General features: G+C 50.6%; 3 protein-coding genes, 1 long non-coding RNA gene and 1 other non-coding gene across 5 annotated transcripts; 1 reads left to right on the top strand and 4 right to left on the bottom strand.

The window, feature by feature from the left end:
* Window positions 1–1,185: 1,185 nt before the first annotated feature.
* Window positions 1,186–1,267, bottom strand: TRNAS-AGA. The gene has a single exon. It is a non-coding gene; the product is annotated as a tRNA-Ser (tRNA).
* An 879-nt stretch (window positions 1,268–2,146) lies between these two features.
* Window positions 2,147–3,981, bottom strand: LOC112893163. The gene is made up of 2 exons (XM_025960343.1): window positions 3,182–3,981; window positions 2,147–2,552 (listed from the first exon to the last, which is right to left on the bottom strand). The coding sequence occupies exons 1-2, from the start codon at window positions 3,869–3,871 to the stop codon at window positions 2,421–2,423; spliced, it is 822 nt and encodes a 273-aa protein (XP_025816128.1). The 5' UTR covers window positions 3,872–3,981; the 3' UTR covers window positions 2,147–2,420.
* Window positions 3,982–4,407: 426 nt separating this feature from the next.
* LOC112893160 (pentatricopeptide repeat-containing protein At2g03880, mitochondrial-like) lies at window positions 4,408–6,783 on the top strand. The gene has a single exon (XM_025960341.1). It carries the CDS (start codon window positions 5,176–5,178, stop codon window positions 6,727–6,729), a length of 1,554 nt encoding a protein of 517 aa, XP_025816126.1. The 5' UTR covers window positions 4,408–5,175; the 3' UTR covers window positions 6,730–6,783.
* A 90-nt stretch (window positions 6,784–6,873) lies between these two features.
* LOC112893161 (TVP38/TMEM64 family membrane protein slr0305) lies at window positions 6,874–9,952 on the bottom strand. Its single transcript, XM_025960342.1, has 7 exons — window positions 9,428–9,952; window positions 8,917–8,969; window positions 8,663–8,755; window positions 8,354–8,577; window positions 7,982–8,048; window positions 7,234–7,341; window positions 6,874–7,021 (listed from the first exon to the last, which is right to left on the bottom strand). The coding sequence occupies exons 1-7, from the start codon at window positions 9,837–9,839 to the stop codon at window positions 6,995–6,997; spliced, it is 984 nt and encodes a 327-aa protein (XP_025816127.1). The 5' UTR covers window positions 9,840–9,952; the 3' UTR covers window positions 6,874–6,994.
* A 1,654-nt stretch (window positions 9,953–11,606) lies between these two features.
* Window positions 11,607–13,022, bottom strand: LOC112895763. Its single transcript, XR_003229266.1, has 2 exons — window positions 12,632–13,022; window positions 11,607–12,489 (listed from the first exon to the last, which is right to left on the bottom strand). It is a non-coding gene; the product is annotated as an uncharacterized LOC112895763 (long non-coding RNA).
* Between the last annotated feature and the right edge of the window lie 382 nt (window positions 13,023–13,404).

Here is a 13,404-nt window from a genome sequence, read left to right as displayed (position 1 = left end):
ACGATACGAATATATTAAACCTAACTAATCCATCATTACTATAGCACAACATTATCAAATCATGAACTAATTAGACTTAACGGATTCATCTTCGAATTAGTCTCCATCTATACAATTTATTTTATTAATTAACCTATATTTATTACTCTAATTAGTGTCCAATATCCGATGTGATATAGACTTAAAATTTAGTTCGGAGTATCCAAACATCCTCTCAGTCACTGACGGGAGGGTCAGCATCAATGGGCCAGTCATCCAAACATAGAGGACAGTGCATTAAAAGCTAGAGATGAGTATGGATGTTGAAGATCCGAATTATAATTTTCATATCCGCTAAACCATCAACATAGATATATATATATTTATATTCACTTTAAAATAGATACTGAAATGGACGTATCAAAATATATTTTTTCATTATTTTCTCTATCAAATATAGATTCATATTAACAATATGAAATATCCGATACCACCCGAATCCACGAAGAATATAGTACCTAGTAAAATCATCTAAATCTCTATGACAAATGACTAATGCTATTAATTTAATATTAATAATATTGTATCCATTATTAGAAAATGTTATTAATAATTATTAATATTAATAATAAAAAGTAAAAAATGGTTAAAAGAAAAGGAGGAACACCTTTTCTTATATTAGAGTGACAAACTAGCATGAATAATAACAAAATTGAATCTGGAATTGAGGGATTATGGATCGAGACTACAAGTTTCATTTTTTTTACGAATACACATAGAGCTGCGTATTTTTGTATTAAATAAAAGAAATAGGGTTGCTACAACGCGAGGAATACATGCTCGCCACGGCTAGGCCGTAGAAACTTCCTAAGACGATATTACAAAGCAGATACAACTAGGAAGAAAAAAGGGCTCTCTATCAGGTAGCAAACAGACTCGCCGACTTCTTCGCTCCTGCCAAGATCCACTCGACGGCACCATAGTAGAAAGTTAAAATGATAATAGAATTTTTGTTGGACAACATGAGCATAAATTTGCACGGTGACAGAGTTTTCTTTCTTTTTTTGAGGAAGTGATAGAGTTTTCTCGCTGTATAGGAAAAAGGTGAATAAATGAATGACGTCCTCGGCGGGGGAGGAAAAAAAAAAGTTTTCAGCAGGTCGCACGATTCGAACGCGAGAGGGAGCTGAGAGACAAAAAAAAAACCGTGGTCGGCAGGATTCGAACCTGCGCGGGCAAAGCCCACATGATTTCTAGTCATGCCCGATAACCACTCCGGCACGACCACTTTGGTGACGTCTTGAAATTGAATATGATCCTACTTATCTCCCTGATAATAGCAAACTATATTTGCTGCGTTTGCGAACAGAGGAACAGAACCGGAGTCGACGGTCCATGGTGTTAAAACGATGTTGTCCCTGGTACATACCGGTGGTTTGGCTACTGTGTGACTGTGTGACCCTGTTGCATGACATTCTCCATGGATCACGTAGATTGTGCTATACTGACGACATAGCATGACAAAGTTTGAGTTTAACTTTAGAGTTACCATCGCTTCGATCCTCAAACATGACCGCTGTCTAAAAATCAAAACCTGAACTTTATGTGTATGTTTTTCTGTCAGACTTGTTTATTTAAAGAATGTTTTAGGCCGACACATCATGCCGATAGTTACATGGAAATAAGTAGCCTCCGTTTTCATCTTCAGTGTTTGAGAGAGGAGACTCAGTAGAACCATTCTGTTGAGAATCCAGATGCAGAACAAAGCGGGTCAGCCTCCTGTAGGACCTGTAGCAAGCATATCGACAGACTGATGGAGTCATCAATTGCCTGTACGAAATGCAGTTTCGTAGGAACCTATCCGGAACTATCTATGCCCATGACACATCGGTACATTACAGTTTATATTTTCTCACTTTCCATAACCGCAAACATAGGCGAAGTGCCAAGGTCCCAGAAGATTGGTCCACAGATACGGCCTATCTGCCTAACCCTTCTAGATGTGCTGAAATCCCTAGGCAAATACTTCAGCAAAATGCAGATGTAGTGACTTGAAACTAGATCAAAGCGATGGAACAAAGCAAACAGAATCCATAACACTCTGTATTCACTTATGTATATTTTAGTCATATACATCCACACTATGGGCACTTCAGTCATATACATCTTAAGCACAAAGGATCGGTGATATAATGCTACAGAAAATAAAAATGTAAACAAGGGTACAAAAGAAACATGAACTAGAGCAGGCCTAAATATCATTTCGCATGGACGGAAACTTGCAAGGTCTTCCACATTCCACAACTGTGCAATTCCAAATTACAAGCAGCCGGTACATATGGGTTTGCATAGTATGCTAGCCACTCGCCAGTAGCAAGGCGAGTGACGCTGGTTGGCTGGGGATTATGGTATTATTAGCTCTATGTCACTGATCACAAATCTCACAGGTGTCCCAGGACAGGCCATGGAGTAACTCCATTTGCAGGAAGCATAGGCTTTATGATTGGAGCTCGCCGCAGCATAGCTGTGGATTCATTCAGACGTGATGCTTGGCCCTTGAATTGGGATGCCTTCTGCAGAGACGAACAAGTCCAGGATAAAACTTTCTGTCAGTAAGAGAGAATAAGCAATAATGGGTTTAACAGAGGGGAAAACTGGAAGGAGAACATGAATAAAGATCGATTGGAGCATCTAATCACACCAATTTAACCAAAGATCTGTTGAATCATACACATTTCACATGAATCATACACATTTCAACATTTCAATCACATTTCACTACAGGGGAATTCCGTTTTTTGAAAATGGGAATGGGGAACGGCCCTCATCTAGAAAAAAAAATCGCTATAGGGTTTAATTTTACATTTGCTCTGTATGTGTTCTTATATCACCGAGTTCTAACCAGTTGAAGTAACCACAAATGTCATTGTGGGAGTAGCAAGACAAGCTTATCAATCTCCTTTTGTTTCTGTTCTCTGCACAAGACTGGCAGGGAGCTACCATAGAGCTGTCTTTACGCAGCACATCATATATTCAGAGAAAGAAAAATATATGCACCGAACAGCTAAGTTCTCCAATAAGCTGGTTATTGCTAAACTCAGTATCAGTTTCTACAAGCGATCCACAAGCAGCGTGAGAAGAAGGCAAAATTCACAAATCACAAGCAAGACACTTGCAGGGAAAGAGGATCGAAAGGCATCACCTTTTCGTCGAGGACGAGGCGGACGCGCCCGACGGCCTTGCTCTGGCGGCGCATCCGGTACAGCCGGCGCCCGAGCACGGCGAAGCCGAGCAGCGCGACGGCGAACGGCACCGACCAGGCGCTCCTCGCCGCGCGCAGGGCCCACACGCGCAGCGCGTCCAGCGGCAGCTTCCACCACCGGACAGGTCCTCCTCCCTTCGCCACCGCGCCCTCGGCCCCCTCCTCCTCCGCCGCCGCCCCGGCCTCCGCCCTGGTCCGCTCCACAGGTTCGGTCACCTCGACCTCCGGCCTCTCCCCGTCCGAGGACGAGTCCGACCACAGAGCCGCTCGGTCACGGCCGGGGAAAAGGAGATCATCCGGGTCCGGCTCCACCCAGCTCGCGTTGTCCGACGCCGCAAGAAGCCCCTCCACCTCCTCCTCCTCGTCCTCCTTCGACAGCGACGCCCTCCTGGGGTACTTGGCGTCGGAGCCGAGGTCGAAGTAGTCGTGCTTGATGGCGCCGGCGTCATCCTCCCCGCCGCCACCGGCGTACGGTTCGGCCGCCGCCTTGGGGGACGCGAGCAGGAGCTCCCAGTCCTCGTCCATCTCGCGGAGGTGGCCGGCTAGGGTTTGGCAGCGGAGGCGTGCGCTGGGATTCGGAGGCACCGAGGAGAAGGGGAAGGACGGGTGGAAAGGGGAGAGTGGTGTCATGGTGTGGCGTGTCGGGTGGGGAAGGGGGCTCGAAGATTCGCGGGGCTGGAAGGAAACGGTGGTTATTTTGCGGTTGCTTGGAGCCTTCAGCGTTTGGGCGAGGAGGGAAAGGATTGGGATGGAACTTGATTCTTTTTTGGCTGCACGAGTCATCTACTGATGATGATGATGCATCTTGAAGCGATTCAGTGGTCGTCAGTAAACCGGTGAAATTTACAGAACTGTGGGCACTCGATCTAAACAGGAGTGGGTCTACATGAAGCTAGGGGTTCGATGGCTGCCTCTAGCCTTCACGGTAAAAATGCAACGATACTCCACCAGAAAATGCGATCGTATTTTCAGCATTTCCGATGAATGACCATGCTAAATTACCCAAAAAGAACAGCTCATTTTCACCAAAAAATTGCGGGTGTTCTGAATGGAGATTTTCCATGGCCTTAGAGGCATTTGCTGACAAAACATTCGACGTCGTTTCTCGTCGATTTGAGGGGCGGTCAAAAATTACGCTTGAGATATCTCGTTTGTCCGCTGCAGCTTTTCTCTGGTACTGAAGGCATAGGGCGTCCGGAGGAGAGCGAGATCTTGGAGCCTTCTTGCCGCAGTCATAATCGGCAAAAGAAAAAACTAAACTAAAATCCGATACGTTTTCAGGTCAAATTTAGGGGCTGTTGTTCGTCGAGCCCTTTTGGCGCTGGAAGCCTGGAGCGGGGGAAGGAGCGGCCGCTGTGAAAGGCGCGAGTCTGTCCACGTCGACGGCTGAGCTCTCTTTCATCCTGGTCTGTCTCTGCCGTCCCTCTTGCATTTCTCGCCAGAGTGAATGACATGTCCGTGCAATGGGCACGTTGTGGCTTCCTGAAAGTGAAAGCGAAATCTGGTCTGCACGTTTTAGCTGCTCAAGTTAGTGGAGAAAATCAATCTGCCTATCATTTGTACGTGCAAGTCATGAGAAGTTGGTCGGTTTAGTAGTCAGCAAAAGTTTAGAGTTTGGCCGCCGGCAGGAAAACCCGGTGCTGTTTTGCGACCGGCCCGCACAACTCCGGCAGGAGGTTCTTCTCTTCCGGGGGCGGCTACCTTGATTTTCCTCTGCCCTGCGACTGCGAGCTGGCCCAAATTAATCACTGTAATCTAAGCTAGATGACTCAACACTCTTGATCCTGTGAGGCAACCTGATGTCTGGTGGTGTGTGCATGCATGCACAAGCACAAGCACAAGCTGCCCCTGAACCTTCCGCGCGCGGCTCGTGATCTGCCGCTGCGCTGCCCGATTCCACGGGCACCGCACCACGACGGGCCCAACCGGCGGCGATGGTGTTGCCGCCGGGCACGGGGCTGGTGGCCTACAACGCGGCCATCTCCCGCTGCGCCCGCGCGGGCCTCTACCCGCGCGCGCTCGCCCTGTTCCGCGAGATGCGCGCCCGGGGCCTGCGCGCCGACGAGTACACCCTCCCGCCGCTCCTCAACTCCGCCGCGCTCCTGCGCGCCCCGCCCGCGGCGCGCGCGCTGCACGCCCTGCTCCTCCGCGCGGGCCTCGCGTCCCACCTCCACGTCGCCAACGCGCTCGTCGACGCCTACGCCAAGCTGTCCCGCCCGGCCGCCGCGCGCGCCGTGTTCGACGGAATGCCGGCCCGGGACGTGGTCACCTGGACCTCCCTCCTCACGGGGCTCGCGCGCGCCGGGGCGCACGGCGAGGCCGCCCGTGTGTACAGCGGCATGGTGGCCGCGGGGGTCGGCCCCGACGAGTTCGCCGTCGCGGCCGCCCTCAGCTCCTGCGCGGGCTCCACCATGCTCGACATGGGGCGGTCGGTGCACGCCGCGGCGGTCCGGCGCGGGCTCGAGCCGTTCCTCTCGGTCGGGAACTCGCTCGTGTCCATGTACGCCAAGACCGGCGCGCTGCGCGACGCGCGGGCGGTGTTCGACGCGATGCCGGCGCGGTGCACCATCACGTGGACGGCCCTGATCGTCGGGTGCGCGCAGAACGGCCGCGGAAGGCAGTCGCTCGAGATCTACGCCGACATGGTCCGGTCCGGGTGCAGGCCGGACTACGTGACCTTCATCGGCCTGCTCTTCGCGTGCAGCCACGCCGGCCTCGTCGACGCCGGCCAGGCTCACTTCCGGTCCATGGTCACCGACTACGGCATCGCTCCCGGACCGGATCACTACGCGTGCATGGTCGACTTGCTAGGCCGGGCGGGGCGGCTGGAGGAAGCCATGGACCTGCTGAACGGGAGCTCGACAGAGCTGGACGCCACAGTGGGTAAGGCGCTGCTGGGCGCGTGCCATGTGCACCGGAACGCGGAGCTCGCGGAACACGCGGCCGAGATGGTGTGGAGGCTGGACCCGACGGACGCCGTGCCGTACGTCATGCTCTCCAACCTCTACTCCCGGGCGAGGCGTTGGGGCGACGTCGCCAGGATCCGCGCGCTGATGAAGTCGAGAGGGATCACCAAGGAGCCCGGGTGCAGCTGGGTCGGGGTGAACGGCGTGGCGCACCTGTTCCACGTCGAGGACCGCGGCCACCCGCGCGCGGCCGAGATCTACGGGAAGGTGGAGGAGATGACGGAGAGGATCCGGGCCGAAGGGTACGTGCCGGACACGGACTGGGCGTTGCAGGACGAGGCGCCGGAGGGGAGGGAGAGGGGGCTGGCGTACCACAGCGAGAGGCTCGCGGTGGCCTTCGGGCTGCTCGCCGTGCCGGCGGCCGCGCCCATCCGTGTGTTCAAGAACCTCCGGGTGTGCGGCGACTGCCATGCCGCGATCAAGATGGTCGCCAAGGTGTACGGCAGGGAGATCATTCTGAGAGATGCGAACTGCTTCCACCACATGAAGGATGGAGCTTGTTCTTGTGGTGATTACTGGTAGGGAGATTCGGTATAGTTTTCACTGTTGGATCTTGGTAGATTCACAGGGGCCTGTGAAGGTTCATGGTAGAGTGAATCAAGCGGTATGACAAAATAGGAATTCCAGTTCAATGGAAACTGAGACCACATCAACAGGAGATAAAAATTCCCTCAGAAAATTGCTCTGAATTTCTATTAGATTAGATTGCACCAAAGGTGCCAGTGATGTACAATGTGCTAGTATACTATCCAGAGGGCCCCCCTTTCTACTAGTGTGTCCTACCATTCTAATCGTCGATCTCCTTTACAGCATCCTGAAAAAAACAGATGAAAGATGAAAGAGAGCAGTCAGTACAAATTAAGCACGTGTGGGAATAATCCCCAAGCATTCATGAAGTTTTGCTATCTGGGGGTATCAGAAACATCCCGTTAGGTCATGCCTTTTTGCAGGAATCTCATTTGTGAATTGCCACATTATATAGGTATGTATAGTCCATACTCCATACCAAAAACAAAAAGACATTACCTTTGCAAGCCTTGTTACATAAGCAGCTGCAACGGCTGTAAATAATAACCCTACACCCAGTGTCCATAGCTGTCCATTTCCTTGCAAACCAATCTCTGATTCATCTTGCTGTGAAAAATGAGAAGGCAATGTCATTATTCCAATAGAGATTTTTAAAGGTAAGACTTGCTGATATTTTTTTTACAAAGGTAAGACCTACTGCCATGTAAATAGGAAAACCAATAGAGATCATTTTGCTCGCTACAGTTACATTTTTCTCATCAATCCTCACCCAGAAAGGGTAATACTACATTATGAGTCAACAGAACTATGTGATACTATGTCGATTGTCGCTAACACCAGATTCTAATATTCTCAAGAAGTATTTGAACTGCTATGACAGAGATGAGAACAGCAACTGCTAAATAGAAAGGCTAACTGATGCCTTGAGGTGTCATAGAGATGTCTGCAAAGGAATATGTGAACATCTCAAGTATTCTTGCCTAGAATGAACTCTTAATAATTACCATGCTGGATGCTGGACAAAAGGTCAATAACTCTTCAGGTGTAAGTGTGTAACATATGAGCAGGACTGCAGGAGCCCATATGGGAATAGAACAGCCTAGCAGCTATAGAAGCTGGAAAATAACTTGATGGAACAAAACATGTGGATACTAAAGAGTTAGGAACAGATCCACTTTTCTGGCAGTGGGAGTTCTTTTTACTGAATATGGACCAAAAAAAAAATACTGATGATTTAAGAACTTACAATTATAGCTCGCCCGAATGCACCAGCACTGACATAAGCCCATGATCCTGGAAGCATTCCCAACCAACTGCATGTGAATGGCACAAAAATGGTTATACCAGGCTAACAGGGTTTTTGAACAACCATAGTGTTAACATCATTTCTCACAACCAACTGCACTAACAAGAAAGTGATAGTCTCAAAGTCATAATCTGATATATCATATGAAATTTGCTATTATTTTGGTCTCATAAAATACACATATCCAGATTGATAATACTGCATCACAATTCACATGACATGCAGAAGAAACTAGGTTCTCACTAAATGCAGCTTATAGAATTGAAGATAAGAACCACACTGAAATGCAAGCAAGCAAAGAGAGAAACCAACCTGCCCAAGACATAAGGCAAGAACTTCACTGAAGTCAAGCCATATAGGTAGTTCCCAAGGGAGAAAGGCAATAGGGGACTCAAACGAAGCAGAGTAACAACTTTAAATCCATTTTCACCAATTGCCTTATCAATTGCTAGGAACTTCTTATTTCCTTCAACCAGTTTGAGAATTCTCTCTCTGGCAAAGTATCTAGCAATAAGGAAGGCCGCTGCTGCAGCTAGCTATAAATCAATAGAGTTCAGTAAGGAAGTGCAACCATGGGGGATGAATTAACAACACAAGTGATACCAATGTGGGGTTACTTACTGTTCCACTGACCGAAACAATAATTGTACCAGTGACACTGCCAAATAATAGACCAGCTGACATGGTTAAAGGTATTGCTGGAATTGCAAGAACCTGAGATGAAGAAAAATAATATAAGCTATTAGATGCATGTGGCAAAACTTTTTCAACTTTGTGCTATAATCTGCAGGTGACTGCTACTGCCATGGATATGACCATAAGCTTCTACAACAACACCATGAGAATGAAACAAGGTTGCTAACTTGAGAACATACCTCCAATCCTGCATATACAAGTACGAAAAGAGCATATCCAGCGGGACCATAACCTGTCCATATAAGGCAACAAAACAGTTTAGCCAAAAATATCCAACTAAGGGTCAAGCACAACAATTCCATGACAATCAAACAAGAAGCAGTGCAGACATGCAACTGATCAGTTCTTTATTTTCCCATATACTCCGTGTAACAAGTTACAACATATTGTGCCATCCACAGAGTGATCGGAATGGGCAGACAACGACGTAATACTGAGAATCCCTACAGGGGTAAATGCTGATGCTAAATGGTATCACTGTCAATTTATGACATAGTTAAGACCTGTACTTATTTGAAACATGACATCCGCATATTGCAACTGTACCTATGTCATTGAAAACACTAGTTTTCAAGTCCACTGGCTTTTACCCAAGTCAAAACACACGTATAGTCGTATCCAGTCACCAGCTGAGCTCAAACAATCACATGGAAATAAGAGCTGAAGAGCAAAGGCTGGTGAGCCCATTACCATCAATGAACCCAGAGAATTGCGTGAGGAAGGAGTTGATCTGGTCCTTGTACACGTAACCGGCCGCCCCAAAGCCCCCTACGACCCCAACCAAGAGCGCTCCAGCGAGCAGCGTCCCTGTAACGGCCCCGGAGCCGCCACCGCCTTTCGCCTCCTCCTCCTCCTCCTCATCGGCGGCGGGGCGGCGGTCCTTGGGGTTGCCGCTCCCGCCGCCGCCGAGGCGGAAGGGGACGTTGGGCGAGGCCTTGCGTAGCGTGGCCTTGTTGGGCTCCCGCAGCGAGGATAGCGGCGGCTGGAAGGCCCGCCCCCGGTGCAGCAGCCGCCGCCGCCGCCACGGCGAGGCCCCGGGCGCCGCCGGCGGCGAGAAGTGGGAGGAGAGGACGGGGGAGGGGGGGAGCTGCGGCGGCCTCATGGAAGGGGCGCGGGGGAGGGTGTCAGGGAGTGGGGCCCTTCGTCTTCGTTTCCTGAGTGGCGGGGCGTGAGGCCATTAGAGCGCGGAAGTGATAAGATGAGGGGGGGGAGAGCGGGGAGGGAGTGGGGAACGGGAAGGCGCTGGAGAGGAAGGAAGGAGAGGAGCACGTGGCACCATGTGGGGCGCTGACGGACCACACGGAAGCTGGGGCGTGGGCCCGTTCCGTCAGTGTGATGTCAGGGGTATCAGGCAGAGAAGCCCCTGGTGCGATTCCAGCTGCGTGGTCTGCAAAATTCTTTGGTTTCGAAACAGCACGGCACCTGGGTTGATCTTTTCAGCAATATGTATACAGGTTATTTTTAGAGCATTGGGCATGATAATTCGCCAGCATCTGGTTTTTCTTTTGACAGTGTTTTTGCTTGGATGTCTGCCGCCTGCCAACATGGCGACATCTGAAAATCGATTTAGTGACAGCATGGTTTATGTAAGCCCATGTGTCTAATTGCACTTGATTTGGAGGCAGTTTAAGCCAATTTTTATATTTGGATCTTGTTGGCCCGGGAGTGGTATTTTTTATAAGTTCCAACAGCTACACCACCGGGCCAATGGATGAACCAGAACTCCAGGAAGCTATACTAACACCAAACAGAAGCAATTAGGAGCCAAATGAAGTGCGCTTCCGTAACCGTAAGTAATAACATCACTGGAAGTATCCCCAGGAACATTGGTATAACTTGTCAGCCTCTGCAGTCAGCTTACTGGAGATAGAACACACGTTCATGTTCGGAGTTATTCCAGATAGCACTGGAAGCTAGTGAACTTTGTTCAGTTGGTTTTGGACGCTAATCGGTTGTCGGGTCTCATACCTCCATCTCTTGGAAACCTCACACAGATGGAATGGCTACTAGCATCCAAACACAATTTATAAAGGGCCAATTGCAACAAGCCTGGGAGATCCCCTGGGAGATTCTGAGATTGACTTTCCTTTCCTCATACTTGGACTTAACATGCAACTCGCTATCTGGAGCTCTTCCAATAGAAGCTGGTGGATTGAACAACCTCAACAAGCTTGTTCTGGCAGCAAACCAGTTGTCTGGTGAGATACCTGATAATATTGGAAACTGCATAGTCTTGGAGTTCTTGCTGCTTGATAGGAACTCATTCGAAGGAAGTATGCCTCATTCTCTGAAGAATGTAAAAGGACTCTGCATACTGAACTTGACCATACAGACGATACAGCAGTATGATGCACTCAGAATCCAATCATAGCAGTAGATGATCCAGCCATCCAGGAATACTTTGGTCGACATTTCAGCTGGGATCTAAATAAGTGATACCCAGAGACAGTATAGCAGTGCTGAATGTGGGTAAGGAATTGCGTCAAATGAAATAACCTGTTAACTGATTGAAGAAGATCAAGAAAGAGAAATGACATCACAAGAACTGTTACAGAAATAAACTATAAGAGCTGCAGGTTGTGCAAGATACACATATCATGCTTCCCAGCTACTCCTAAATTACTTGCAATTTAACCTAAATTCATATATTTTTTTCTTAGGTTAGATTGCAAGTAATTTTAAGTGATGGAATAGAGACAAGTGTGATACATCAGACATTCAAAACAGCAACAAACTAGCCTGCTGGTGGTACTGGTACATGATACTGAAATAACCAAAGCCACATGAGGTATGTTTCAGTTAGCTTAGCTATGTTCCCTGGAACTGGAATAATAGAAAATTGCTGGTGGCAAGCAATTTAACAATAGGCATCAAAATTTAAAGCTTCAGAATAGCAGAAAAAGCAGCACATAAGCTCATGCGCATCCCAGAATTTCAGACTGCAAATGATGCCCTAATTTACTGCTAGCCCTCCCAAAGCAGTACAGCTGCAAGAGACCAAAACTTCTCCCCTCCAAGCAATTCTAGTACAGCCGGACACTGCCTCACCATTGCCGGTACTGTTCCGTAGCAATCATCAGACCACTAATCGTGCCGGGGCTAGCAGCTGCGGAGTCGCGTGTGGTTGCGGCACGGGATCCGACAAGCAGAGACGTGCTCCTGGAGGGGACGAGGCCGCCACGCCCCGGTTGCGTGAGCTCTAGCTGGAAGCGAATCGCGCGCCACCTTTCGGCCATTGCTACGGAAGCACGACACGAGGCGGTAGTTGGGGAGGACGGCGGCGGCCGTCGGAGAAGGGGCGGGAGGGGGGTCCGGACTCCTGAGGGCTTTCTGAAGAATTTTGTATGGTTTTCAGAAGGACCCCTCGTTTAATTGCGATCCAAACTAGAGGTAGTTTATAAATATTTGATCCACATGTTTACATGAATACCCCTAATTTGGATCGCGATTAGTAATCGCGATCCAAATCAGGGGGGTGTTTTGCAAATGTTCCGGGCTGGCGCTGGAGAAGCCGACGAGCCCCGCCGCCACCGGCGACCTCCGCCACCCACCGTCGCGATGCATCCCGGTGATCCCCTTAGAGATTCGACGCCTATACAGTGGCTCTGATCTCAGCCGGCGCGGAATTCAGTCCCCAGCTCCTCCACAGATGCTGCCGAACGGCGGCCCCCGCGCGTGGCTGGCTGTGCGCCTGTGTCGGAGGATGGCATTTGCTTACCGCTGCGTAGTGGGCAGGGAATATGGCGTCTGATCTGATGGGAGGAGTCAAGTGATCACGTCAGGATCTCATTGCCACTCCGGCTAAAAGTCTAAACTAAGAAGCTTTGATCGGAGTCTCGCTGTCTCGGAGATGTTCAGAAGAAAGCTGCAGATCAGTTGCCTTGAGAAGCTCACCGACGAGCCAGTTGCCTCCCGCTGTCCCGCAGAGCTCTAGTTCGGAACGCCCTCGACGCAGAGGAGACGCAGGGCAGGTAGCGGCATGTGATCGAGGTCGGGGAGTAGATCAAGCGTACCTCTCGTCGTAGGGGACGGCGCGTCGGTCTTCATCCGCGGCCGCTCGTCCTCGTCCTCCACGGCGCCGCCGCCTCCGTGCACCCTCCCTCTTCTCCCCGGCCGGCCGACCCCGTTAACACGGGTCACAGCGGCACGGGGGGACCGTGACAAGCGTCGCCGGAGGCTCGAGCGGGTGCGGCACCTCCACGAACACGTCTCGACGCGCCTCGCGCCACGGCTTTCCGCCTCACGCCGCTGCCGCCGCCAGAGTAATCAGCAAGCCGCTGCACCTCCTCAGCCACCGGACCATGGCCATCTGCTGCAGCGCGCACCTGGCGAGGAAGACGCCTTCCACGACGCGCCAATCTTGGTCGCACAGAATCGATCGGGCGGTCGGTAGGTGCCCAGGGGGTGGACGGTATTTGAGACACCGTCCGCCCGGTCGCTATCTCAGAACTCAGATACCGTCCGCCTCTTAGGGAGTCTTTCGGGGCCTTCACGCCACGGCGCGCCGGTCGTCGGAGCGGCGCCGCGCTCAGCCTGTCCCCTAGGCCCTAGCTTACATGTCCCTTTCTCGCGGGCACCTCGTCGGCGGCGGCCGGCCGTGTGGTGGAGGGACCCACGGGATGCAGTCATCCAGGGCGCGGCGGGACGGCATGGCAGACATGGCGCGA

Source organism: Panicum hallii, chromosome 5 (genome assembly GCF_002211085.1).
Source record: "Panicum hallii strain FIL2 chromosome 5, PHallii_v3.1, whole genome shotgun sequence".
In the NCBI taxonomy this organism is placed as follows: Eukaryota; Viridiplantae; Streptophyta; class Magnoliopsida; order Poales; family Poaceae; genus Panicum; species Panicum hallii.
This window is presented reverse-complemented; position numbering and strand designations above follow the sequence as displayed.